The sequence below is a fragment of the Pelodiscus sinensis genome, chromosome 22 (genome assembly GCF_049634645.1).
Source record: "Pelodiscus sinensis isolate JC-2024 chromosome 22, ASM4963464v1, whole genome shotgun sequence".
Lineage (NCBI taxonomy): Eukaryota > Metazoa > Chordata > Testudines > Trionychidae > Pelodiscus > Pelodiscus sinensis.
In genome coordinates this window covers 9,709,280-9,737,156 of record NC_134732.1, presented here as the reverse complement: position 1 = coordinate 9,737,156, position 27,877 = coordinate 9,709,280, and the positions used below count along the sequence as shown (strand labels likewise).

Genomic DNA, 27,877 nt, shown 5'->3' with positions numbered 1-27,877 from the left:
CGGGGCAGAGCAACTCTGCCTCGGGCTTCCTGTAGTCAGCCGCTGGTCAGTTTCAGCAGCGGCTGAATCTGGACGCCAGTTCTGACTTACATACAGATTCAACTTAAGAACAAACCTACAGTCCCTATCTTGTATGTAACCCGGGGACTGCCTGTACATGCCACCAGAAACCTGGGGCCATAATATAAAATCACAGTGTGTACATTTTGGCTTTATATATAGTACTCTGGTACCAGCAAAACAATTACATACAGATGTGAAATTTTTAATCCTATTGTGAGACATTACCTGCCGTCTCTGTCTATGTATGCTTTTGTTCTTTTAGTGCTTTTATCCTATGCAGGTAGAGAACAAAAAGGCTTATCTGAAAGGACACATTAAGTTTCTTGTCTTTTTCCTATTATTTCTGAAAACTGTTTAAGTTCAGATCTCTAAAAGGGCAGTCAAACAGATCAACAGAAAATGCACTGCCACTTCCCAATAATGAAGTAGTAATCACTTCACTTGTTTCACAATGTACTATTCATTAGTGAAACTTGCTGAAGTACATACACCTATTGTGCTGTGTAGGCTGTTGAATTAATTATTTTTGAGGGTAACAACACCATTTTCCCTGAGCAAACCTAAAATGAATTAACAGGGGATGTAAGCACAAACTGGGACTTAGTGGGTGGGTGGCAAACTTACAATAAGGAAAATGTATCTGTGTTTGTTTCAGGACCATTACAATATGTGGCAGACCCTTAAAGCAAAGAAAATAAAACCTATGAAAATGCAGAGATTTTGCCTTCGTACTTATCTACAAGAGAAACACATTGAACAGAATAAACTACACCTCATTCACATAGTTCCTCCCATGAAAGAAGAGTTACGATGCTACTGTGAGGGAATCATAGAATTAATTAAAAGGAAAACTGACTTCCCTCTATTCCGCCCTGCCCTCCCATCCAAGTGTACAGCCAAAATGAGAACAATAATGACAAATAGAGCTGTGAATAGTAAAGACCCAATGTCAGTTTGTAATCACATTCTCTTCTGCTAGTTCACTCCTTGACAGAGAACAATACCTAATCAAACCCCATTCTCCTCTCAGCTTCACCAGTGTCTAAGATCACATCCTGGAAGAGCCCATAATGGCATATTAATAGTACATCCCTGGACACTGATTTTTCAAAGCTGTGTTCTCATTGACTGATTTGGTCTCTTTGATGACGTTACAGTGATACACCACCATCTCCCAGCAGCTGCGCAGTCGGAACCTCATCACCAGTAAAGACAAGAAACAAAATCCCATATTTTAACTGTGCTGCTGCTTTAAAGTTTAAGAAACTAGTTTGGGAGGAGTTGAAACTTTCTCCTTCATTTGTTTTTACTTTTTCAATGAAACTCATCTGTAGCGCTCATGGGTGCATTGGCCAGGATGGGAGAGATAAAAGGCAGTTTCTAATTGAAGTTTGGATTCCTAAGTCATAGTAATGAACTTAGACGGGAGAGTGAATGTGTGCATTGGTAATTAGGTTAGTCATGCAACTGCTGACTCCTCTGATACCTATGAAGTCTCAAAATGCGGCATTGTGGGGTTTCCCACTAGAGAATGCAAAAATGCAATGGGCACCTATGTAATTTTGAAAATATTTGTTATTTCTGTACTTAACCATCATTTCCCATATTCTTCACGTAGCTCTGTTTGCAGGGCAATTTGTCACACAAATGTATTTTAATTCAGTTGTTCCAACTTTGACATTCACTTTAGTACTAACAAAAGCAACAGAATTTATTAGATGAATCTCTTGCTCAATCCTTTAGGTATGCTTCTGTTCTGTGTTAAAACGGTGTCCACTTAATAAAGCATGTGCTTCAGTAACTGGGCACAGAGGTATCCGTTTTAAATTATAAATTGATTTGGTAGGTGTAAATAAAATCTGTATAATAATTGTAATGTTAGTGCTAATGCTCCTTTCCAAGAAAGTGAGCTACTGTATATAACACTTGATGCTGAAACAGGAAATCTCATTAGCTGATAGCTTTACTATGGGGGTGACGTCTCTGCTGGCACAAAGCACACTGCAAATCCTGATATCGGCTCATTGCTTGTCTTTTGTTATAATTACTTCACTATTTAGGGAGTTGATACTGTGTGATCATGAGAATTGAAATTGAAGCAGTTGTTGCAATACTGCAGACATGTCTCAATTGTGCACTTTGTTGCGGAGTCATCAAGACTGGAAAGTGATGCATTTGACATGTTTTTTTTAAACATGTGGCCTGTCTGTTAAATTGTGATCAGCACATTGCAGTTGTTGCATTCAGTCTCTTGAAGCTAAAGTTGTTATACATCACCAAAATCAGGAATGGAATCTTTCTTGGTAAAGTAATCCTATTGTTTAAAACAGAGGTGGGCAATAATTTTTGAAAGGGGGCCACTTCAAAAAATTTTGAAGTGGCTGTGGGCTGCCCTGGAAAGGGCAGAGCCTTGGGCAGAAGTAGTGGAGCCTCGGATGGAAAGGGCAGAGCCTTTAAACAGAAGGAGTTGATAGAACTCGTGTCTGCTCTGCTGCTCCCAGGCATCATGTTAGCGGGGGACAGGAGCTGCAAGACTTTTCAATTCCTGCTATTTAAAGGGCTTGCTGTTCCCAGCCTCACTGCAAGCACTTTGCCTGGGAACTGGGTATGCTAGAGCCCTTTCAACTGCTTCTATTTACAGGGCTCATGCCATCCCTGGAGCTATTGCCAGACAGCCATAGGGAAGGGGCGAGTCCTTTAAATAGAAGCAGTTGAAAGGGCTTGCGAGTTCCTGGCTCCCAGGCAAAGGGCTAGCATGGAGGCACAAGCTACGAGCCCTTTCAATTGCTTCTATTTAAAGGGCTTGTGCCTGCTGGATGGCTCCCAGTCAACACAGCTGCCCAGCAGGTGCGAGCCCTTTTAACTGCTTCTGTTTAAAGGGCTCATGTCTTCCCTGTGGCTGCCAGGCAATGTGTTGCCTGCCAGGTGAGGGGAAGGCGTGAGCCCTTCAAATAGAAGCAGTTAAAAGGGCTCACATGTCCCAGCTCCCAGGCAATGCATTAGAGGGTAGGGCCTTGAACTGCCATACAGGCTGGATCAAAGACAGATGGGCCAGATCTGACCCACTGACAGGCTTTTGCCGACCCCTGGCTTAAAATCATCTTTTTGAGTTTGATGTCCATGCATCACCTTGCTTAAATGTGGTGCTGCTGTTCACTACCTGATGAGTGAAATGGATGAATTTACATATTGACTAACTTCTAAACAGGCATTTCTTCCATTCAAGTGAAGTCCCCTTACTAAAGGGGCCTCTGACTTTTTCTGGGAGAATCCTTTGTGCTGCAATCTAGCCCTAGAGACTACAACTCCCATGAGCTCTTGGGGAAAAAAGGGCTGTCTCTTCTAGGCTATACAGAGAGTGAGGAGTCTCCATTTTGGGAGAGAGGAGCCAAGCTGTTGGTGTGTGGCCTTTTCCAGTCCAGGAGCTGTTGTGTTGCAGTAAAGCCAGTTACTGCTGGGGCTTAGATCTAGCAAGCTACTTTGGGGGCTGCTGTTGATTGTCCCTGAAGGGGGGAGATCCTGGTTGTGCCTGTGGCTGGGAAAAACATACATATGCCTGCACAGAAGGTAGCTGAGAGTAACTGGGCTCTTTGAGAAAGTGCTGTCTGGGACAGACCTCAGAGAATAGACTGACTCTGGGTCCAAAGAGAGGCAGAGTGAACCAGAGCTGCTGGCATTTGGTGGAGCCTGCTCCAGTGGCAGAGAGATTTTGCAGTTGGCTGCTCAGGTTGGACTAGCACACACAGAATCTGCACAGTGCTGTATCCCCTCCAGCTGAAGGCCTTCAGGCGCGACCATGGAAGCAATGTCTGGGACTCTGAATCCAGAGGAGTGCACACTCTGAGGTGGGATAGACGGTGGTAGTGTAAATGCCAGATAGATGAGTTTTCTTTCTTTGTGTACTTTTTAATTGATTATGTTCATTTTTAATCTGTTCAACCCTGTTTCTTTAAGTTAAGTAAAGGTGTGTTAATTCTAATGTAATTGGTTAGATATATCTTATTTATAATTGTTGTCTTGGCGTTAGTTCCAGGTTATTACTAGAATGATTTTATTCCTGGAGGCTCCCAAGGCACATCATAAGTGTGTACAGGACTAGCCAGGTGGCGGCACCACTATTGTATATTCTTTAGGACAGTGGTCTCCAACCTTTTTACACCCAAGATCACTTTAAGTCCCAGAACAGGAGAAGATCTACCACCCCACCCCTTCCTTGAAGCCCCGCCCTCTCTATTCTCCTGTCCATCATTTGCTATCCCCAGCCCTTATACACTCTGTTAAACAGTTTATTTTTAAATTATGCAATATGTAAAATTAAAATCACATGTTTATAGTTATGAAATAAATGGTCTGTTCTTAATTCATGCTATTTAAATGTCAAATGAAGCATTTACAACTATACATTTTGTTCTCCGCTATTTTGTAAATCTAAAATCAAGTATTGATAATTATATATTTTTTCTTCCAATAACAAAGTCTCAATGTGACACCTGTGACTGAACAGTATCTGCCAGTGTCTTGAAGTCTGGGTTGTAGTCTGAGATTGCTAGTCATATACAGTCCATCAGATGGGCATCTGTGATCCTGCGCTCAGCCTGGGAAGCTTGCTCCAGCACAGCTGGAGCTAGATGCAGCCTCCCTGGGCTGAGCGCAGGGCAGCTGGGCTGGAGGGAAGAGAAGTGGCTGCCCGGCCAGCTGGCCATGGCGCTCAGCCAGAGTGCACCAAGCTCCACATGGGCAGGCGCAGAGGAGAAGCCGCCGATCAGGTGGAGCGCGGGGCAGCCTCTTTCAGCTGAAAGCCGCAGTCAGCTGGCTGGGGTGTTTCAGCCCTCCCAACCTTCCAGCTCCCACCATTCCTCGCAGCTACTCACCTGTGTTGTTGCTCAGCGAGTAGCTGCTCTTCAAATGAGGAAATCTAATGTAAATACTGCGCAGGCGCGCAGTTCAGAGAGGGCTCAAGAGCTACTCTTAGAGCCCCTGAGATCTACCGATAGATCGCGATCTACTGGTTGGTGACCACGGCTTTAGGAGCAAGGCGATGGATAGGGAATCCCCAATTTAACAACATCACCACTGGGGTACTCAGGATTTTCTTTTATGTTAAAACATCAGGCGCCCCGGCACACATGTGACTGTGACTTGCTCCCGAGTAACCCAGAGAGGAAAAAGAGGGGTTACAATGCACTAGAGGGGTCAGTGCATTGTGGCAGGGTCAGTCCCACTCCTGGGTCCCAGACCCCTGTTCTGCCCACTATCCCGTAGCTTAGGGCCTGTGGTACAAGTCCCACTTGCCTTTTCTCCGCATTTGACCTTCTGTCCCTTGGCAAAACAAAGGATTGTTGGGGCCAATGCCCCTGGCCAGTCGGGGCTGGGTAAACAGTCCTCTTTAGCCACTGGCTGAAGTTTCTGGCCATCTGCCGGGAAGGGAGCCTCCTAACACTCCCTGTTGGAGCCCCTCACCTCCCCGTGCAGCCTTTGGCAGTGCTGATGATGTTCTGCTCGGATCTTCTGATTCTCCTTATCAATTGTTAGTTCTGCTCCACCTCCACTCTCCAAACTCCTTCTCTGCTCTCCCCCACTGGGAAGCTTGTTAAAGAGATCCTGTGGCAACCTGAAGTCAGCTTACCTGTTCTTTAATTGATTTATAGCCTCCCTGCCTCAGCTGCTCCTAATTAACAAGGGTAATTGCTGGGGGGTTTTCCCCAGAGCTGCCTTTCTCCCTTTCTATCAAGCCTTTTAACCTGCCCTGTCACAGCATATATAGCCCACTTCTGCCTTACAGAGCAGAAACATGAGACTGGTGCTTCTTTATGGCATTTCCAACTGTTGCAAGTATAACGTGCCAAGAAAAGTCACCAATAGTCCCAGTGGTTATTAGGGATGTAAAATCCCATTTAATCAGATAACTGATTAAATGTTATGCTTACTCATTTTAAATGGAAGCAGCCAGGAGTTGCTCCAGCTGGGCTGGAATGCCCTTGCCCTCAGCACGCCAGGCTTGCTATGGACAGGGGCTGCTCAAGTTGGGCTAGCATTCCACCTGTCTGCGGTGGGTCCTACTGGGCTGGAGCAGCCCCCTTCCCACAGCAGGTGGGGGGCTTGTCTAGTCCCCGCTGATTAACTGTAACTGGTAAGCATCACCCAGTACAGGTAATACTGGTTAACCATTCACATCCCTAGTTGTTATGCCATTCTTTTTCTCTAGACAGATGGCTCAGTGATATCTGGCCATGTTGCTCTTCCTAAGAACCCCACACTGTTTGTCTGACCTCATTTCAATGCAGTCTTGGCAGAAGCTGCCAGCCTCTGGGGTGTCTAGTTACATAGGAGTTGTGTAGGTTCTAGCATCTTCTCAATCACTCAGACTTTAACCGGAAGACATTTCCAAATGACCTAGATTTTATTGGAAAACTCTTGTGCTTACATGAAGAAACTAGATGATCTGGTGACCATGCTATTCTGTTACCTACTATGGAAATGTATATCTTTTCCTTCCATCACTTGTCATTTTAAGACATTTTTAGATGGAAATAGCCCTCCAAATCCTTTAGCATCTTTACTTAGCAATGGATTTTCAGACTTCAGTGAATTAGGTTGCCTCCTTACATAGACATATTAAGTTTTCACTACAAGACTATCCTATACGTCTAGCAGCTTTCTGCACTAACATATTTACCTTACCACTATATGTCTAAAGGTGTATGTTTCATTAATTCCTATAACATAGTAGTCTAGGCTTGTATGTATGTTACATTTCTGCCTTACTCTTTATAAGCCTTTGAGGATTTTCTCAGAATAATTCACTTTTCTACCTTGTTTAGGATGGCAGTGACATAATAGTACACCGAAAAGGACAGGGTGGCTCATGCTATTTCTCTTTATCCTTATTGATTTTCAGAAATGTAAAAATAACATTTCTTCACATTTTTATCTAATTAATAGGTAGCTTGTTGAATTTACAGTTCACAACAAACTGGCCAGAGTCCTGACTGGACCCATGAAGCTTGTTGTGTTCATTTCTCCTAAGACTATTCTAGTCTGAAGTGTATATTTCATTTTAGTAATACACACACTGTTCTAACGGTCCTGGTTCTGGTATTCAGGAGGGATTTATTTTGCCGAAATCTCCCAGTACTAGAAGTTACAGGATGGTCAGTACTAAGTTAATGAATCCTACCCTTGAACTCTTCGCACACTTGTGTAGCCCAGCTGTCTTGGTTATTTTGTTCCTGGTGATAATGACCACAGCCAGTGGGATGAGGAAGCTTCCAGCACAGACATGAAATCCTCCTTTTCTAATTGTGCTCTCATAGATGGATATTGGTTTTCAGAGAAGGATATTCCTTCACCTCTACACCCTTTCCAGCTAGATCTTAGTTTTGTTTCAACCATGATGGATGTCTAAAAGTCCTAGCCATTTCCCTAGAGCAGAGTAAAACTTCAGGAATGTCAGTTTCAGTTGTTTTTGTCTACCACTGGTTTACTGATCAAACTTCTCAATGGTCTGATCTCTATGCTTAGTAGTTATTCTTGGCCCACTACAGTTCCAAAGTTTTGGTATGAAATTCTGGGTCTGCCAACCTGAATGTATTTTCTAATATGCTTTCACAAATTATTTTGTGATACTTCTTAATCGTCCACTGAAAGTCTAGATTAGTCCTCTGCTCAGACCCTACGCCACCAGCACTCCCAGCTATCTCTGTGACACCACTGATTCCCTGAGACAACTACAATGCATTGGTGATCTTCCAGAAAACACCATCCTGGTCACCATGGATGTAGAGGCTCCCTACACAAACATCCCACACATAGATGGAATACAAGCTGTCAGGCACAGTATCCCTGATGATGCTACAGCACAACTGGTAGCTGAGCTTTTTTACTTTATCCTCACACACAACTATTTCAGATTCGGTGACAATATATACCTCCAAACCAGTGGCACCGCTGTGGGCACCCGCATGGCTCCACAATATACCAACATTTTTATGGCTGACCTGGAACAAACGCTTCCTTAGCTCTCATCCACTAACGCCCCTTCTCTACCTACGCTACATTGATGACATCTTCATCATCTGGACCCATGGGAAGGAGACACTGGAAGAATTCCACCACGATTTCAGCAGCTTCCACCCCACCATCAACCTCAGCCTAGACCAGTCTGCACAAGAGATCCACTTCCTGGACAGTGCAAATAAGTGACAGTCACATAAACACCATCCTATACCGAAAACCTACTGACTGCTATGCCTACCTTCATGCCTCCAGCTTCCATCCCAGACACACCACACGATCCATTGATTACAGCCAAGCACTAAGGTACAACCGCATCTGCTCCAACCCCTCAGACAGAGACCAACACCTACGAGATCTTCACCAAGCATTCTTGAAACTACGATAGCCGCACGAGGAAGTGAGGAAACAGATTAACAGAGACAGACATGTACCCAAAAGCCTCCTGCTATAAGACAAGCCCAAGAAAGAAACCAACAGAACACCATTGGCATCACCTACAGTCTTCAGCTAACACCTCTCCAACACATCATCAGTGATCTACAGCCCATCCTGGATAATGTTCCCTCATTTTCACAGGCCTTAGGAGGCAGGCCAGTCCTTGCCCACAGACAACCCGCCAACCTGAAGCAAATTCTCACCAGCAACTATTCACCGCACCACAATAACTCTTAACTCAGGAACCAATCCATGCAACAAATCTCGGTGCCAGCTCTTCCCGCATATCTACACCAGCGGCACCATCACAGGACCTAACCAGATCAGCCATATCATCACTGGTTCATTCACCTGCACATCTACCAATGTAATATATGCCATCATGTGCCAGCAATGCCCCTCTGCTATATACATCGGCCAAACTGGACAGTCTGAACGCAAAAGAATAAATGGACACAAATCAGAGATTAAGAATGGCAATATACAAAAACCTGTAGGAGAACATTTCAGTCTCCCTGGACACACAGTAGCAGATTTAAAGGTAGCCATCCTGCAGAAAAAAATTTCAAGACTACACTTCAAAGAGAAACTGCTGAGCTATAGCTCATCTGCAAATTTGACACCATCATTTCAGGATTAAACAAAGACTGTGAATGGTTAGCCAAGTACAAAAGCAGTTTCTCCTCTCTTGGTGTTCACACCTCCAGATTAGCTGCTAGAAGTGGGCCTCACCCTTCCTGACTGAATTAACCTCGTTATCTCTAGCCTTATTCTGGCCTGTATATTTATACCTGCCTCTGGAAATTTCTACTACATGCATCAGACGAAGTGGCTCTTTGCCCATGAAAGCTTATGCTCCTATACATCTGTTAGTCTGTAAGGTGCCACAGGACTGCTTGTTGCTTTTCCAGATCCAGACTAACACGGCTACTCCTCTGACACTAGATTAGTCCTTTTAATTTTTAGTACTCAATTTTGCTTAAGAATCAGCTTCTCTACTACTTCTAATCTTATTTACTATGATTATAGGATGTCTCTTTAAATATAGTAAATTTTGCTAATCTGAATACCTTGTTGTTTGTGGATATAAAATACCCTTTAATATCTTTCTTGCAGTAGTGGCCAGAAATCCCAGTCGGGAGAGTACCACTACTGTGGTAGGGCATTGCACAAGCATATGTAAAGACAGGGTCTTTTCTGAAAAGATCTAATAGATTTAAAGTGATGTCCTAACCTCTCTGCTTAGGAAGGACTATTAAGCAGATTCCTGTAATGAAGGCTAAGTTGATCAAAACATAAATATTTTTTCAAAATATATAATGAATTGAATATTTACAAGGTATGTGGTTTTAGCATAAATAATGAAAAATAAATTGCAGCTGTTCCTGCTTTTGTATTGGTTACTTTGTTAATTTGAAAAAGTCAGTAATGTGCAATGACTCTTCACGTTATTAGTATGAATTAATGAGGTTTTACTGTAACTGGGTCCTTATTGCAATGCTTTGATTTAGGATTGTAATTGAAGTACTAGCAGCTGGTTGAAATCCATGGTGTAGGTTTATCCTCTGTTAATGATCTGTTCACTAATGATAAAGTGTCTCTGCAGAATTTAGTTTTCAAGCTTGTGGTTGTGATATGGAAGAAACAGAATTAACTTTAATGTATGTTGCTATGATGGGCAGGGGGAGGAGGCATAGTTCAGTGGTTTGAGCATTGGCCTGCTAAGCCCCAGATTGTGAGCTCAGTCCTTGAGGGGGACATTTAGGGATCTGGGGCAAATCTGTCAGGGATGGTACTTGGTCCCGCCATAAGGGCAGGGGACTGGACTCAATGACCTCTCAGGGTCCCTTCCAGTTCTAGAAGATAGGTATAGGAGTAATAAATATATCCACTCTTAATTTGCTTTTTGTATCTTCGGTCAAAAAAGAAAACATTATTACAGGCACTAGGGATTATTATTCTCCCTCAATAGGAACAGAAAACACAGTGGTTGCCATTTAGAAAAAAATCATAATTTGCCAACTGATATCCCACAGCTATCCAGTTACTTTTTGTTCTGGGCATAGGGAAACCTCTGATATTTCAGATATTTTAATGTGTAACTGCAAGCAAATGATGCTGGGAACAGCTATGCTACCTGTGAAAAGGAACAGCTTAGAAATAAAAAAGTAATAGACATTTCAGTGAGGCACATACTGATAACATACACCTATAAGTGTTTGTGGTTTTATATCAATATACCTGCAGTTCTTGCTCTTGAGGTAAATCATTTGTTTTTCTGGAGCAGATATTAAGTATCTGACTCACAGTATGCAGGTTGACTGTTCAGGAAGATGATTTAATGGATGCATGTATCTGCCACGTTCAGCCTTTGTCAGTCATTTAGAATTCCTTGTCTTAAATAATAGACCAAAGTTTATTGCTAGAAGCTCCTGCCAATAGAAAGTTCATTTTATCCAAAATACACAAAGTATTCTTTTGCACTATAGATACTGATTCCAGGGGTGCTATGGGGCTGGAGCACACATGAAAAAACTAGTGGGAACTCAGCACCCACTGGTGGGTCCTGCCAATTAGCTCCTCCCTTTCTCCTCTACAGCACCTCCTGCCCATTCTTGATCATCTGTTCAGATGAGGAGCTGGAAGGAGAGGGTGGAGGAATGGAGGGAGGTAGAGGTGGAGTGAAGGCACAATGTGGTGGGAAGAGGTAGAACAGGGTCTAAGCAGGGGTGGGAGGAGACAAAGTGAGGGTGGGTTCTTAGGGGAAGAGATATGGTGGAGTGGGGGTGAGGTCTGGGGCAGAGCAAGTGTGGAGCACCCCTAGGGAATTCAGAAAGTCCATACCTTGCTTTGAGCAATGTTCTAAAAGGGAGCATAAAGCCCTCAAAATACCTGCCTGCTAGATCATTCCTCGGTTTGTTAATGTGCAAACTTTAGGAAGTGAGAAGACTGGGAATTGGAGGGGCGTGAGGTAGGGAGCTTATTTTGTGTACTATGATAAAAATGACAAACTGCTGCTTACATATGTGACTGTTTCATGGTAATTAAATAGGAGAACACAATTTGCCTTTTTTAATAACATTTGTTTTAAAGTAGCATGAATAGATTTCAGATTCAAGCGTGATTTGTGATGAGTATCCTATTCTGCTGCTCCCGCCCTCCTTGTTCTTTCGCCTTCTTTTAAAAGTCAGAGACTGACATAATTGTCATCCCCAGAGAATTAGATATTTTTTCTTATGCATACACACATGCTTGAAAGTCACTTTCTTGGATTAATATTAATTTATTTTTAACTCAGGAAAAAAAAGAATCTGAATATGAAGAGTTGATTCTAGCCTTAAGAAAAGAGAAGCACATTTATTCTACTCTGGTGAAAACTCTCAAAGACTCAGACAGGTAAATGTTATTTCTTCTTTGCTTGTACATCATCTGTGCTGGCAGTTGGCTAAGATGGTGCAATTCCACAGTCAAATCAGTGTAATTTCATGGATTTACACTTGGCCAGCATTGGCCCTAACTGTGTCCTTTAGAGAGGAGGCGGCATGGACAAGATAGCCCAGCTCTCATGATTTTCAGAATTTATTGGAAGGCTCATGTTCTTCCCCAGTCATTTGAAATTGGAAGAATTATAACAGATGGAACTGGGAATTGCTCAAGGAAACTGGGATTTATGATGAGGTAAAATTACAAATGCAAGTACTGCAACTTATCTGAAGAGCAGCTAAATCATGTGGTGGTTCCTTTCTAATACTTCTGTCACATGAAATAAATAAATCATGAAAGAATGCATTGTGTAGTGACAAAAGCATAGGTGTAGAAGACATGAGTTCTGAGTTCTATCCATGGGTCTGTCACAGATTTTCCGTGTGACTCTGGGCAATTCAGAATATCATTTTCAAAAACTGAGTGACTTAAGGCCAGATTGTCAAAGGTATTTAGATACCTAAAGATACACTGCTGAGATTTTTCATAAGTGCCATGAAATCAATCACTTAAGACCCAAAATGAATGGCTAGATTTTTCAAAAGAACATAGCCCATTGTGGGTTCAGGTCTTTTGAAAATCAATATCACAGTGTGAGTTGCTGGATGCACTGCTGAGCCCTCTTGAAAATCTAGCCCAATGTGCCTGTAGTGGGGCGGAGTGGCCACCCACTGACCCTGCGGGAGAGGTGCCCCTCTCAGAGCCTTGGTGGCAACACCTGGCCCTAACAGCCCACCTGACCAGAAACCAGTAGGCAGGGCCAGAGATATAAAAGGCCTGCCACAATGGCCAGTGAGGCCCCGACGGCTGAAGGAGCCAAAAGCCTCCCCTGCACAATCAGGAGGAGCTGCACCCAGGAGAGGCTGAGGACTGGCCTGGGCCACTGGGCCCACAACTATGACTGCTCGGAAGGACAGCTCACCTGGGCAGAGGTTCCCAAAGGAGGGAGCCCCGAGGACTTACACTGGACCTAGGTACAGCCTGAGCGGGAGTGTGGAAAGAGCCCAGGGAAAGCCGACTGCCTTTTAGCTGAGCTAGAGCCAGGTCAGCACATTGCGGAGTGGATCCCCGCTGACCCAGCAGCAGACTGCTCTGCTGCTACCACGGCCCCAGGCTGGGATGCAGTGGAGTGGGTGGGCATGCGTCCCCCCCTGCCACCCTACTCTTAGGTGGCAGTCTCTCCCCTTGGCTTTGCCCGAATTGCAGCCTGCAGCTACTGGACCTCTGCCTGAACAAGGGGATCCAGCTGGGTGCTCACGTTAAGACTATTTGTTTTTGTGTTTGGCTGTCCTACCCTGAAGCAAGGGCCTGGGCCTCTGCACTGTTTATTTTGCTACTTCACCCTGAGCAAGGGCTTGGGGGCTTTGAACTGTTTGGCCACCCCGCCCCAAACCAAGGCTGGGGCTCTGAACTATTTGTTGCTGCCCACCCTGAGCAAGGGCCTGGCCTCTAGACAAAATTCCCTGTTCATTCCCCAAAAGACCCTAAGGGGGAGGTGCCCCTCCCAGAACCCTATTGGCCCACAGTGCCTGTCTTAGTTTCATCTTTAAAATTCAGTTAATATTTACCTATATCAATGTAGAGTTTGAAAATTACTTCATTAACTTTAAATTTATAGAAAAGGAGGTAAATAGATAGTCAGACATGGCAACTTATTGAGAAAGATACACAAAAACTAAATGCATTCATCACAAAAGAATATTGGGAATCATATAGATATAGGAAGACGAATGAAGAAGTTAGAAAAATTACTGGACAAGGCATCCTTTTACAAATCTACAAAACATGACATCAGTGTCTGGGGTATAGGCTGGGAATGGAAAATGAACGCGTACCAAATACTGCCCTTAAATGAAAGCCAGAAAACACAAGAAGAAAGAGAAGAAAAATGTGAATAAGATGGAAACTAGGAGTTCTGAAAAACATCAACCTCCTCAAGATGAAATGGAAAGATTTTTGGAAAGGAGCAGTTGATGGGCAAGGATGGCAAATTTGGGTAGACCAACGTGCAAGAAAGCACAAGATACACTAAGGTCTAAGGTTAAACAAAGAACAAGCCCTTCATGGTAGCATTCTCTGAAATGTTTTCAGTTCCACATGCAGGGCCAGGTAGACAAGCAGAACTGCAGGGTCTCAATGTGTACATGAGACGATGGTGTAGGGAGGAGGGGTTTAGATTAAGAACTGGAAAAACTTTTGGGAAAGGGGGAGCCTATACAGGAAGGATGAGCTTCACTTAAACCAAAAAGAAACTACAGTAAAACTCCAGTTGTCCGGCATTCAGTGATCCGACACTCCTGATAGTCCGGCACCACCTGGAAGTGCTCCAGGCAGCCGGACAATTGGAGCTGCTCTGCCCTGGGCTTCCCCGAGTCAGCCGCTGGTCAGTTTTAGCAGCGACTGACTTGGGGACGCCTGGGGCAGAGCAGCCGGGGTGCTGCCGAGTTGGTCCCATAGAGCCGCCCCTCAGTGCTGCGGGACCCACCAGGCAGCACCCCAGCTGCTCTGCCCCAGACTTCTCCAAGTCAGCTGCTGCTGAAACTGACCAGTGGCTGACTCCGGGAAGCCCGGGGCAGAGCAGCTGAGGTGCTGGGTTGGTCCCGTACCACCGCCCCCCCACCCCAGACCCCTCATAGCCCCCCCTTTCTATAGTCCGGTATATCTGATAATCCAGCACCCTCTGGGTCCTAAAGATGCTGGATTATTGGAAATTTACTGTAGATTGCTAGCACTTAAAATTAATAATGCCATAGAGCAGTTTTTAAACTAAGGGCTGGGGAAAGCCAACAGGTGCAGAGGAGCAGGTGGATTGGACATCCTTTAGGGGAGAATCTAATAAAAAGAGAATCTTTATGTCCACTAAAGAGGAGAGGATAGAAGATAAAATATGGATAAAATCAGATGAGAAACAGTCAAATGAAAGAGAGTCCCATTTAATCAAATCAGATAATGGCAGACAACTAAATAGTGAAAAGTTTTTAAAGTGCTTATATACAAATGCTAGAAGTCTGAATAGTAAGAGGAGTGAAGTAGAGTGCCTCATATTGAATGTGGATATTGAAAAGATATTTAATTAGGCTATTGATATATATACAAAATATATCAGAAGAATAGAACAGGTAATGTTGGTAAGGGAGTGGGACTTATGTAAAAGAAAGCATAGAATCAAATGAAGTAAAAATCTTAAATGAATCAAACTGTTCCATAGAATTTGTATGGATACTAATTCCATGCTCTACTAATATGAATATAGAAGTAGAGATATATTGCTAACCATCTGACCAAGATAGTGATAGAGATTGTGAAATGTTAAGGGAGATTACAGAGGCTATAAAAATTAAAAACCCAATAATGGGGATTTCAGCTATCCCCAAATTGACTTGGTACATGTCCCCTCAGGACAGGATGCAGAGATAACATTTCGTGAAACCTTAAATGATTGCTTCTTTGAACAGCTGATTCTGGAACCCACAAGAAGAGAAGCAGTTCTTGATTTAGTCCTAAGTGGAGTGCAATATCTGATCCAAGAGGTGATTGTAGCTAGACCACTTGGAAATAGTGACCATAATATAATTGAATTTAACACCCCTATGGTGGGTAAAACACTACAGCAGCCCAACACTGTGGCATATTATTTCAGAAATGGGAACGCCAAAAAATGAGGAAGTTAAACAAAAACGAAAAGGTAGAATGCCAAAAGTAAAATCCCTGTAAGCTGCATGGAAACTTTTCAAAGGCACCAAAAAAAGTGCCACTGTGACTTAACCAAGTAAAAGAAGCATTGTTAAAAAGTAGAAGTTAAATCCTAATGAGTGGAATAGAAAAGAGCATAAACTCTGTCAAATGAAATGTAAAATATAATTAGGGAGGCCGATAATGGAATTTGAAGAACTGCTAGCCAAAAACTCAAAGTAATAGCAAAATGTTTTTAAGTCTATCAGAAGCAGGAAGTTTGCTAAACAATCAGTGGGGCCACTGAATAGTTGAGATAAAGGAAAACTCAAAGATGGTAAGGTCATTGCAGAGAAACTAAATGAATTCTTTGCTTCGATCTGCATGGCTGAGGATGTTACAGAGATTCCCACACCTGAGCCATTCTTTGTAGGTGACAAATCTGAGGAATAGTCCCAGATTGAGGTATCATTAGAGGAGGTTCTGGAACAAATTGATCAACTAAGCAATAACAAGTCACCAGGACCTGATGGCATTCACTCAAGAGTTCTGAAAGAACTCAAATGTGTAATTGCTGAGCTAATAATTATTGTTTGTAACCTATCCTTTAAATCAGTTTTTGTACGAAGTGACTGAAAGGTGGCTAATGTTACATCAATTTTCAAAAAGGGTTGTACGGGTGATCCTGGCAAATATAGGCTGGTAAGTCTAAATTCAGAACTGGTTGAATTCAAATTGGTTGAAACTATAATAAAGAAAAGACTTGTCAGACACATAAATGAACATTATTTGTTGGGGAAAAGTCAACATGGTTTCTGTAAAGGGAAATCATAGCTTGCTAATCTACTAGAAATAATTCTTTGAAGAGGTCAACAAGCATGTGGAGAAGGGGGTCCAATGCATATAGTGTATTTAGATTTCCAGAAAGCCTTTGACAAGGTCCCTTACTAAAGGCTCTTAAGTAAAATAAGCTGTCATGGAATGAGAGGGAAGGTCCTTTCATGGATCAATAACTGGTTAAAAGACAGGAAACAAAGAGTAGGAATAAATGGTCAGTTTTCCGAATGGAGAGAGGCAACTAGTAGTGTCCCACAGGGCAACATATTTGTAAATGATCCGGAGAAAGGGGTAATCAGTGAGGTGGCAAAATTTACTAATGATACTAAACTGCTCAAGATAGTTAACTACAAAGCAACTGAAGAGCTTCAAAAGGATCTCACAAAACTGGATGACTGGGCAACAAAATGGCAGATAAATTTTAATGTTGATAAATGCAAGGTCATGCATATTGGAAAACATAATCTCACCTATATGAGTTGTGGCAAAGCTCCATCCTTGCCTTGGGGAGGGAGGGTCCTGCACTTCTAATCTGTTAGGGCACATCTACAAAGCAGGGCAAAAGTCAAATTAAGCTATGCAACTTCAGCTACGTCAGTTGTGTAGCTGAAATCAAAATAGCTTAATTTGGCTTTTGGCACTATCTACACAGCAGGAAGCTGAAGGAAGAGCACTCTTCCTTTGACTTCCCTTACTCCTCGTAAAATGAGGGTTACAGGAGTTGGAGTAAGAAGTCCTCCAGGTCGTCGTCATTTCAAAATAATGGCTTGTAGTGTAGACACGCTGTTTGTTATTTCAGAATAATGTCAGTTATTATTATTTCCTACCGCCAGACACCATTGATACAGCCTGCACCATTTCCATCAGGCCTGGTCCTAAATAACAATGGACACATGGGGTCTAGAAATAATTTCCAAGGGTTTTACCATTCCCTTTCTCTCCTTCCCTCCAACCCAGTCCCTTTCCCTGTCCCTCTTCAGGGACCCCTCTCACAAGACTCTCCTGCAACAGTTGATAAGCTATAGAGTCAGTACCATCAGGTCAGAAGGGAAAGGACTTTTTAATTCCCAATGCTTTCACTCCAAAAAATCGGGGGGTTGGAGACCCATTCTGGACCTACACAGGATAAACAAGTACCTAAGAAGACAACCCTTCACCATAATAACCCTGGGGAAGATAATTCCATCCTTCGAGAAAGGAAACTGGATGTCATCCCTCGACCTACAAGATATATATTTCCACATCTCAGTTTGACCGTCAAACAGGAAATTCCTCAGATTTACCCTAAGAGATCACTACTAGTACCAGGGTCCTTCCCTTCAGACTCTCCTCAGCTCTGAGTGTTCTTAAAAATCCTCACAGTAACCATAGCCCACTTGAGGAGGTCCGGAGTAATAATTTTTCTATATCTGGATGACTGTTTGATATAGAAAAAGAGGAGGCTCAAGTGTCCACAGCAAAGTTGTTTAATACACTGGGCTTGCAGATAAACACACAGAAGTCACATCTCCCTCCCTCCCAGAGGCTGGAATTTATAGGCACAATGTTGGAGTGCATCCAATCACAAGCCAGACTTCTACTGCAGCATTTTCAATCACTAGCCAGGCTGGCCCAAACAGTCATCGACAGCCCCATGATCTCAGTCGGACAATGCCTGCAATTACTTTGCCACATGTCAGTGACAATGTATGTGGTCCCTTTTGCCAGATTGCACGTGTGATGACTTCAAGCATGGCTCCACATTTGCTTTTGATCACACAAGCACCTCCTGCATAGGCTTCTCTGTCCCCCAAAAAGGGTAAAAGAATCCCATCACTGGTGGTTACAGGCCGACAATCTTTGCAAGGGAGTTCAACTCCAACAACCTCCTCTCTCTATCTGCATAACTACAGAGGCTTCCCTAGAAGGCTGGGGTGTGCACATGACTGAGTACAACACTCAGGAATTATGGCTTCTTTCAGAATCAGCACTTTACATCAATATTTTCGAGCTACGGGCATTCAGACGAGCCTGATTTGCAGTAAGTTAGTAAGGATACTCGTAGACAATATGGCATATTTTATATAAATCACCAAGGCGGATCCAGGTCCTACCATCTGTGTAAAAAGGCCACAGCCTTTTGGCAATGGTGCATTCACCATCACTTCACCTATCAGCGAACCAGTATTAAATACTGAGTTTAATATTTTGCCAGAAACATGAGTGGGAGATTCACCTTCAAGTCCTGCATTCCGTGTTCCAGAAGTGGGGTTTTGTAGACATAGATTTATTTGCCACATTACTCAATATGAAGTGCCCCAAATACTGCTTTTTGAGTGGGTCTGGGCAAGAACTCAATGGGAGATGTCTGCCCAGTTGACCACATGGCAAGCTATGCTTTTCTACCTCTTCCACTTCTCAATAAAGTTACACAGAAAATAAAACCGGACAAGGCCAGGATCTTGCCTATTCGGAGGATGTCTGTAACTTAATCATGAACTGTAGTAAAGAGAATATTAAGAACCTATGCTCAAAAGTGGCACTGTTTCCTCATCTGGGCCACTCAAGCCACTTACACCTCGCACAGCAAAGCTACCAACGGTTTTGGAATACCTTCTTTCTTTGAAGAAACAGAATCTTTCTAACTCCTCAGTCAATTCCACCTGCCAGCTATTTCTAGTGAGCATTGCCCCATAGATGGGCACACTATTTTTTCTTACCCCATTATGAGAAAGTTCTTGAAAGGACTCAACAAAGTCTTTCCTCCTGTAAAGCAGATCTTACCATCCTGGGATCTGAACCTCATACTTACCACCCTAACTGGGTCCCCATTTGAACCAATGGCAATGTATTCTCTTACACACCTTTCCATGAAACTTGACTTTCTGGAGGCCATTACCACAGCAAGAAGGGTTAGCAAGCTCACTGCACTTATGATTATCCCCCTCCCCCTTATAGTAGTCTATAAGGACGTAGTGCTCAGACCTCACCCAAAATTTCTTCCGAAAGTGGTTTCCCAGTTCTTCGAGTGGTCCCCATGGGTGCTCCACTCTTGGTGTCGGGCTCATCCCGGCGCCACTAGTCAGAGGTTTTCAGTAGCACTTTTCAGCCAGACTGCACATGCGTGGTCAGTGTGTCGTGGCTTTCATGCCTTTGATCATGCAGTCTGGCTCCGGTCAGTTCCTTTCAACTGTCCTCAGTTGCTGGCAGAGCTTCCCTGTTCTCCTCAGTGAAGCTCAGCTTCTGTTGAGAAAGTTAGTTATTGTTAGAGTTTCATGTAGGATAGTAGTAGTTAGTTAATTGTTAGTGTTACTGTTTAGTTATCTGGTTAAAAGCAAGAAACTGAAATTGACATGCCTGGTTCCTCAGGCTTCAAACGGTGTTCCCGTTGCCAGGAGGCTATGCCGGCATTGGACGGGCATGCGGCTTGTATCCGCTGCCTGGGTGAAGCTCACATCCCTCACAAATGTGAGCACTGTCTGAAATTGACACCTAGGGCGCGGAAGAAAAGAGAAATGCGCCTCAAGCTGCATTTATTTGATAAGGCTCTACAGCCTTCAGGCGGCATTCCACTGCTAACTCCAGTTAGTACAGGGGCACAACAGAGGAGTGCTTAGTCCCCTGGTCCCTTCCCAGATAAGAGAGTGAGGGCATCTCCCACCCACTCTCTACTGGCTGCACCCGCACCAAGAGTCAACGGAGGGGACGAGCCGGGCATGCCAGGATCCGCACCTGCTGCCCTTAAATGACTGCCGGGGCCACGGCGAAGATATCAGCCATCCCAGCACTGAGAGCAAGTGCCATACCAGCATGGAAGGTGGCCTCGGCACCAGCCCCGAAGCCGCATGGGAGGTCGGCTCGGTCCCGCCAGGCCAGCTGACAGCAGCGGAGGTGCGGCAGGCACCGGCACCGAGAGCCGAGCATGGAGCCAGCTCTGCACCGCCAACACAGCTGGCGGCAACGGAACAGCAGATGCCGGTGCTGCCACAGAGAGCCATGTGCGGAGACAGCTCTGCACCGCCAGCATAGCTTGCGGCACCGAAGGAGCAGCAAACACCGGCGCCGGCACTGAGAGCTGCCCGCAGAGACAGCGCAGCGCCACCAGCACAGCTGGCGGCACCGGGGGTGCAACACACACTGATGCCGCCACTGATAGCCGCGCAGGCTGATGGCTCAGCACCAACAGCACAGCTGTCGGCATCGGACACGCTGTGACCACCGCCAGAGGCATCGGCATGGGGTGGGGGGGGTCAGCGGTCATGGAGACAGCAGAGCACAGCGGGGAACCAGGGCACTCTCCAGCACTGATAGTGCATGACAATGGAGACCATGCCCAGCTGGACAATAGAGCGGCTGTAGCACCAAGAAAAGCCGCCGGCAAAACGACCATGTGCCTGACAGCTCTCTCCCCTTCACCAACTTTCTCCCCGGCACCGTCTCCTTCGCCTCCTAGGCACTATTCTCCCATGCAGGGGGCCACGCACTACCGCGGCACTCGGGGATCTTATTCACTGCGGTGGCGCAGCCCTAGACCTTGGAGACATCCTACATTGCCTCGCCACAGATACTCACCATCACCGGCAAGGTGCTCATCGCTTTTGCCACGTTCACCAAGGCGTTCTCCTTGCACAATTTATTGTAGGCATCATGGCAGCATTACATCTTCCAGATGGTCCTCCCCAACGTATTCTGACCGTTACTATGATCAATGCAATGGAACGCACAGCTACTGTAGGTCCCGCTCCTATTCTCAACTTACGTGCTGCTGCCATTCCCCGGACTATCAGTGCGTCCCAGTGGGATCACACAGCAGAAAGACTACCTGTCCACACCATCTTCAATCAGTCCTTAGGCACAACCACAACAGTCTGATCCTGAAGAAGGTCAGATATCTGAAGTAGAGAATCAGCCTGAGCAGATGTCATGGACAGACCAGACCTCAGGAGCTCCAGATGAGGCGGTCTGCCCTGAAGATATGTCCCCTCCAGACGACCGGAGACAGTTTCAGGACCTGTTCAAATGAGTTGCTGAGCCTCAGGATGTACAGCTGGCAGAGGTGCAAACCAAGCAGCATCACCTACTGCGGAATCTCCATACAAAACGACATTTGAAAATTGCTCTTCCAATTGAGGAGGCAGTTATGGAGGCTGCGGACGAAATATGGCAGTCACCAGCCTCGACAACCCCGACAAGGAAACCGGTCGACAAAAGATATTTCGTTTCATCCAAAGGCTTCGAGTTTCTCTTTAATCACCTGCACCCTAATTTCCTGATTGTGGATTCCGCTCAACAATGGTTGAAGGCGCCACTATTCAAAACCATTGGTGCAGACAAAGAGGCAAAGAAACTAGATATCTTCAGCAGGAAGTCCTACTCCTCTGCCACCGTACTTCTGCACATATCGAATTATGCTGCCCTACTTTCCAATCACAACTTTGATAATTATTCCAAATTGACTGAGCTGGCTCAATATCTTCCAGATTGCAAGAAGCCGATCTTAAAGTCAATAGTACACGAAGGTTACACTACATTGAGGGCAGGGCTTCAAATCGCAATGGATATCGCGGACACAGCAGCACGCTCTACGGTCACAGCCATTTCCATGTGCAGAGCGTCCTGGCTAGCCACAGCAGGAGTCCCCAAAGAGCTGCAAGGCAAGGTGGAGGACCTTCCCTTTGACAAACTGAAGCTGTTCTCAGAGAAAACAGATGAAGTCCTCCACTCTGAGAGAGATTCCCGTACAACCTTACGCACTCTGGGGATGTATACCACTCTGTTCAGGCGTAAGCCTGTACGAGCGAATAATCCAACATCCGCGAAGCAGCAGGTCAAGGGCATGCAGGCATCTCACATCGTCGCAAACCAACATCACGTTCTTCCTTTGTTCCACCATCGGTTGCAACCCTTTTACCACAGTAGGCCACAATAACATCCAACCAATGGGTGTTGGAGCTGGTGACATCCGAATTCGCGATTCCACTCTCCTCCGTTCCTCCTACTACCCCACCAACCCCGTCCCTTTTCAGGGACCCATCTCACGAGGAACTCTTAAGACAAGAAGCCCACCATCTTCTTTCCATCGGGGCAATAGAGAGAGTTCTGAACCAGTTCAGAGGAAGGGGTTTTTACTCCCGCTACTTCTTATCTCGTAACAAGTCTGGAGGATGAAGATCCATTCTAGATCTGCGGGGTTGAATCGTTACCTTCGGAAACAGAGGTTCAAGATGGTGACACTAGCTTCAATTATCCCATTGGTCGACAATGGGGATTGGTTTGCAGCCCTCAACCTGCAAGATGCTTATTTCCACATCGCCATACACCCAGCACACTGGCAATTTCTTCGGTTCACCATATGAAGCGATCACTTCCAATATTGAGTCCTACCCTTCGGTCTGGCAGCCTCCCCAAGGGTTTTTTTGAAAACACTGGCGGTTGTGGTGGCACATTTCCGTCAGATGAACGTGGTGGTATTTTCTTACCTGGACGATTGCCTTGTGAAGGGCAGGAGGCGGCACGCATGGTTATGTTGACTATTCAAACTTTCAACTCCCTGGGCCTTATAATCAACTGAAAAAGTCCACTTTGGATCCTACTCTGAACATAAAGTTCATAGGTGCCACACTCGACTCCCATTGCTGCGAGAGCGTACTTACCGGTAGAAAGGTTTCACGCAATACAAGACCTCATGACCGTGCTCATCGATGCTCCCACGGTGTAAGTACACACTTGCATGGAATTGATGGGTCATATGGCCGCTACCACTTTTGTAGTTCTTTATGCCTGGCTACATTTTCGATGCCTCCAGCACTGGCTTGCATCCGTATACATACCTTCAAAGCACAGCATCCAAAAGATAGTGGTGTCCCCAGCCTACGTCCGCATGTCCTTCACATGGTGGATGAAGCCTCACAACCTCATGGCAGGAGTTCCATTTCATCGGCCGCAACCTTCCTACCAAATAACCACAGACGCTTCCCTCATTGGTTGGGGGTGCACACATGGGATGCAGGGCAGGTGGTCGGACTCCGAAAGACTTCTCCACGTCAATCTCCTAGAGCTGAGAGCTATTTTTCTTGCAAGCAAACACTTTTGCACCCGTACCAAGGGCACTGTGTTCAGGGTATTGACAGACAACATTGTTGCAATGTGTTATACCAATCGGCAAGGAGGAGCGAGATCACGTTCCCTGTGTGCGGAAGCAGTCCGTGTATGGAACTTCTGCATCCAAAACAACGTCACCATCACAGCGTCATACTTACCTGGCTCCAACAATACGATTGCAGACTCTCTCAGTCACCAATTCCCTCTGGATCACGAGTGGGAAATGCGTACGGACATCCTCCTTCAAATTTTCCGCAAATAGGAGACACCTCTTATAGATCTGTTTGCCACTCCATACAACAGGAAATGCCAATTTTTCTGCTCCAGGGCAGAACACCTCTGTTCTGAGCAAGTGAAGACAATCCTTTTGCATAGTAGGAAATTATTTACCCAAAAGACTTACCTGGCAAAGTGGACTAGATACGTATGGTGGAGTTGCAACAGCCAGACTAACCCCAAAACAGCTATACTCCATTCAATCCTTGATTGTTATTCAGCTGCAGGGTTCTGATCTGGCGATCTCTTCTCTGAAAGTACATATGGCAGAGATTAGTGCTTTGCATCATCCTATAGAAGAACAGATTACTAGTATCAATAGCACAACAGTCCAAAGGCAGCACGCTTTCTAGCCAGCTTGTTGCGAAGTTCATAGGCACACGTATTACTACCTGTCATGCAAAGACTCGGCTGTGGCATCGGCAGTATTGTCAATTGCAGACAAACATTAAGTCCGGAGAGCTGTCTGGGTACTGCTCTATAATCACCAAGAGTGGAGCACCCATGGGGACCACTCGAAGAAGAAGACGAAGTTACTCCGCTTCATGCAGTAACGATGTTTCTTCGAGATGTGTCCCCGTGGGTGCTCCACGTCCCACCCTCCTCCCCACTCTGGAATTTGTTTTTCTTGTTGCAGACAACCGAGTGGTGAGAGGAACTGACAGGCGCCAGAATGCGCGATCAAAGGTGTGAAAGCCGCAAGACGTTGACCGCGCACGCGCGGTCTGGCAGACAACTGCTACTGAAAACCTCTGACCAGTGGTGCCAGGATGAGCCCAACACCAAGAGTGGAGCACCCACGGGGACACATCTCGAAGAAACATCGTTACTGCAAGAAGGTGAGTAACTTCGTCTTCCACCTTAACAAACCCTGGGTATGTCTGCACTACAAAGTTAATTTGAACTAACAGCCGTTAGTTCGAATTAACTTTAATAGGCGCTACACATACAAACCACTAGTTCGAACTTAATTCGAACTAGCGGAGCGCTTAATTCGAACTAGGTAAACCTCATTCTACGAGGACTAACGCCTAGTTCGAATTAAGTAGTTCGAATTAAGGGCTGTGTAGCCACTTAATTCGAATTAGTGGGAGGCTAGCCCTTTCCAGCTTTCCCTGGTGGCCACTCTGGGCACCACCAGGGAAACTTGTCTGCCCCCCTCCGGGCCCCGGAGCCCTTAAAGGGCCACGGTCTGGCTACAGTGCCCGTACCAGGTACAAGCCTGCCAGCACCCAGCCAGCAGACCCTGCACCTGGCGCGGCATGAACCAGCCACCCGCTACCACCCAGCCCTCCGCCTCTTCCCGGGACCAGGCTGGAGGCTCCCAGGAGCCTGCCCGGGGCCGCAAGAGGCGGGCGCCCGCCTGGTCTAGTGCGGAGATCGTGGACCTCATCGAGGTTTGGGGGGAAGCCTCCAACGTCCATGAACTCCAAACTAGACACAGGAAAGTGGCCATCTAGGACAGGATAGCTGCTAGCCTGGCCACCCAGGAGCAGATTTGCATGAAAATCAAGGTGGTCCAGTGAGACCCCCGACCCTGAGCTTAGAACATAAGAATGGCCATACTGGGTCAGACCAAAGGTCCATCTAGCCCAGTAGCCTGTCTGCCGACAGCGGCCAACACTAGGTACCCTGGAGGGGATGGACCGAAGACAATGACCAAGCCATTTGTCTCGTGCTATCCATCTCCAGCCTTCCACAAACAGAGGCCAGGGACACCATTTCTACCCCCTGGCTAATAGCACTCCATGGACCCAACCTCCATGAATTTATCTAACTTCTCTTTAAACTCTGTTCTAGTTGTAGCCTTCACAGCCTCCTGCAGCAAGGAGTTCCACAGGTTGACTATTTGCTTTGTGAAGCAGAACTTTCTGTTGTTAGTTTGAAGCCTGCTACCCATTCATTTCATTTGGTGTCCTCTAGTCCTCCTTTTATGGGAACTAATGAAGAACTTTAATTTATGCACCCTCTCCACACCACTCACGCTTTTATAGACCTCTATCATATCCCCCCTCAGTCTCCTCTTTTCTAAGCTGAAAAGTCCCAGTCTCTTTATCCTCTCTTCATATGGGACCTGTTCCAAACCCCTGATCATTTTAGTTGCCCTCCCCTCTCCCACCCTCTCTCTTCCCCTCTCCCAGCTCCTTTTCCCAGTCTCCCCGAGTTTTGTTAAATAAAGAGAGTTTCTATTTTTGACCACACGTGTCCTTTATTTTGTACATCAAGAAGAGGGGCTAGGGAGGGGTAAGTGGAAGGAGGTGAGGGAGGAATGGGGTACGAGCCCCGATGAGGAGGACTGGAGTGGCTCTGCGGGCTCCTTGGGGTGGAAACTCTCCTGCAGCCCTCCGATTGACCCCCTTGGATGGCAGCCTGCGGCAAGTGCAGCCGGGCTGATGGCCGAGTGCTGTGATGTGCCAAGTGTGGGCACTCCAAGCCAGGACTGCTTTGCAAGCGGGGAACCCCTGAGAACTGTCTGTCAGGGGTGGGGGTCAGGTCCCTTTAAGCACAGCCCTCGGCTAGCCTGAGACCGCAGCTCCACGCTCTAAGTCCTAATCTGATGTCCTGTTGGCACTGCTTCCGGCCAGCCTTAACCTCGGTTCAGGGTCCACTCAATGTGGACATGCTAGTGTGAATTAGCAAAACGCTAGTTTGAACTTGTTTTGAGGTCTAGATGCACTAGTTCGAATTATCTTAGTTCGAATTAACTAATTCGAATTAAGTTAGTTTGAATTAGTGCTGTAGTGTAGACATACCCCCTTATACTTACCTGTCTTCTACCAGAAGCTTCATCCAGATGCCAGCGCAGCTTGCCTCCATTCCTTGGATGTCTACTGAGCCATCGCCTTTTACCTGGAGAGAACAAAACATTTTAGACACTCCTCGAGGCTTGTTCTCTCCATACAGCTCACTCTAAAGGACAAGCTATTTCCAAACCAAGGCTTTTTAAATGGATAACTAATTGCATCAAAACCTGTTATGCAAAGTTTCACCTCCAAAGGAGTTGCGGGCCCACTCCACCAGAGCAGTGGCTGCCTCCACTGCTACCCTTCATAACATGCCTATCACTGACAATTGTAGGGCTGCAACATGGCTCTCAAAACATACATTCACAAAACACTATGCAATAGATAGGTATGCCTTGCAATGTAGTAAGTTTGGAATGGTGATTCTGTCCACCACTCACAATTCATGTCCAAAGCCCCTCCTTCCAAATATTTAGGGCACTGCTCCTTAGTTACCTACATTGGAGTATCCATAGGGACATGCCTTGAAGATGAAAAAAGAGGTTACTGACCTTGTGCAGTCACCGGTGTTCTTCCCTCCCCCTCTCTGCTTCGGAGTTGTAACATCTCTCCACGGTAGAGAAGGAATTAAGTGATGGTTGTTGGCACATGCGCAGTGACAAACTATCTACTGCGCAGGCGGTATCATGCATGCACGCTGGCATCCAGGGGTACTGCTACTAAAAAGTTTCAGTTATAAGCCCAAGAATGCCGAGATACCTACACTGGAGTACCAACAGGGACACCCCACTGCACAAAGTGAGTAACCTCTTTTTTTTCTCTCCTTTAGATGGTTCCGTTTTGTTGACAGGAGAGCTCTCTCCCATTGGCGTAGAACAACTACACAAGTGCTGAACTGCTGTAATTAGGCGTGATGTGGACATAAGGAGTCAGGGCTGGCAGCCCTAGACCCCTTGGGCTAGGGGTCCACAGGCCCCTGAACCCTCAGTACTCAGCTTAGTCTCCTCTCTTCATGTTTTCCCCAGCCAAGACTGCCCAGCTCCCAGGTCCTGCCCCCCAGCCGGGTGGCCATCTCCGCCTCCCTTCCTTTGTCTCTCCCTCTCGGAAGAGCCTTATCTGCTCAGGCTGGGACTAGGTGTCTGGAACAATACACATGTGGGTGAGTCAGTGGGAATCACACATCACAATGCAGGGGGACACCGGGTTACAGAGCAGACAGCCCCCACTATGTCACACATGGTCAAAAAGGGAGGCTGTGGAATTGCTGGGAT

The 27,877-nt window shown here is 45.7% G+C and overlaps 1 protein-coding gene across 6 annotated transcripts in view; it reads left to right on the top strand.

The window, feature by feature from the left end:
- Nucleotides 1-27,877, top strand: part of CDK5RAP2 (CDK5 regulatory subunit associated protein 2) — a 170,825-nt gene that overhangs the window by 52,561 nt on the left and 90,387 nt on the right. For all 6 annotated transcript variants that reach the window (XM_006129080.4, XM_075905145.1, XM_075905146.1 and 3 more), the window contains one exon: nt 11,813-11,910. In XM_006129080.4, the coding sequence (XP_006129142.1) occupies nt 11,813-11,910 (98 nt within the window). The remainder of the gene's footprint in view (nt 1-11,812; nt 11,911-27,877) is intronic.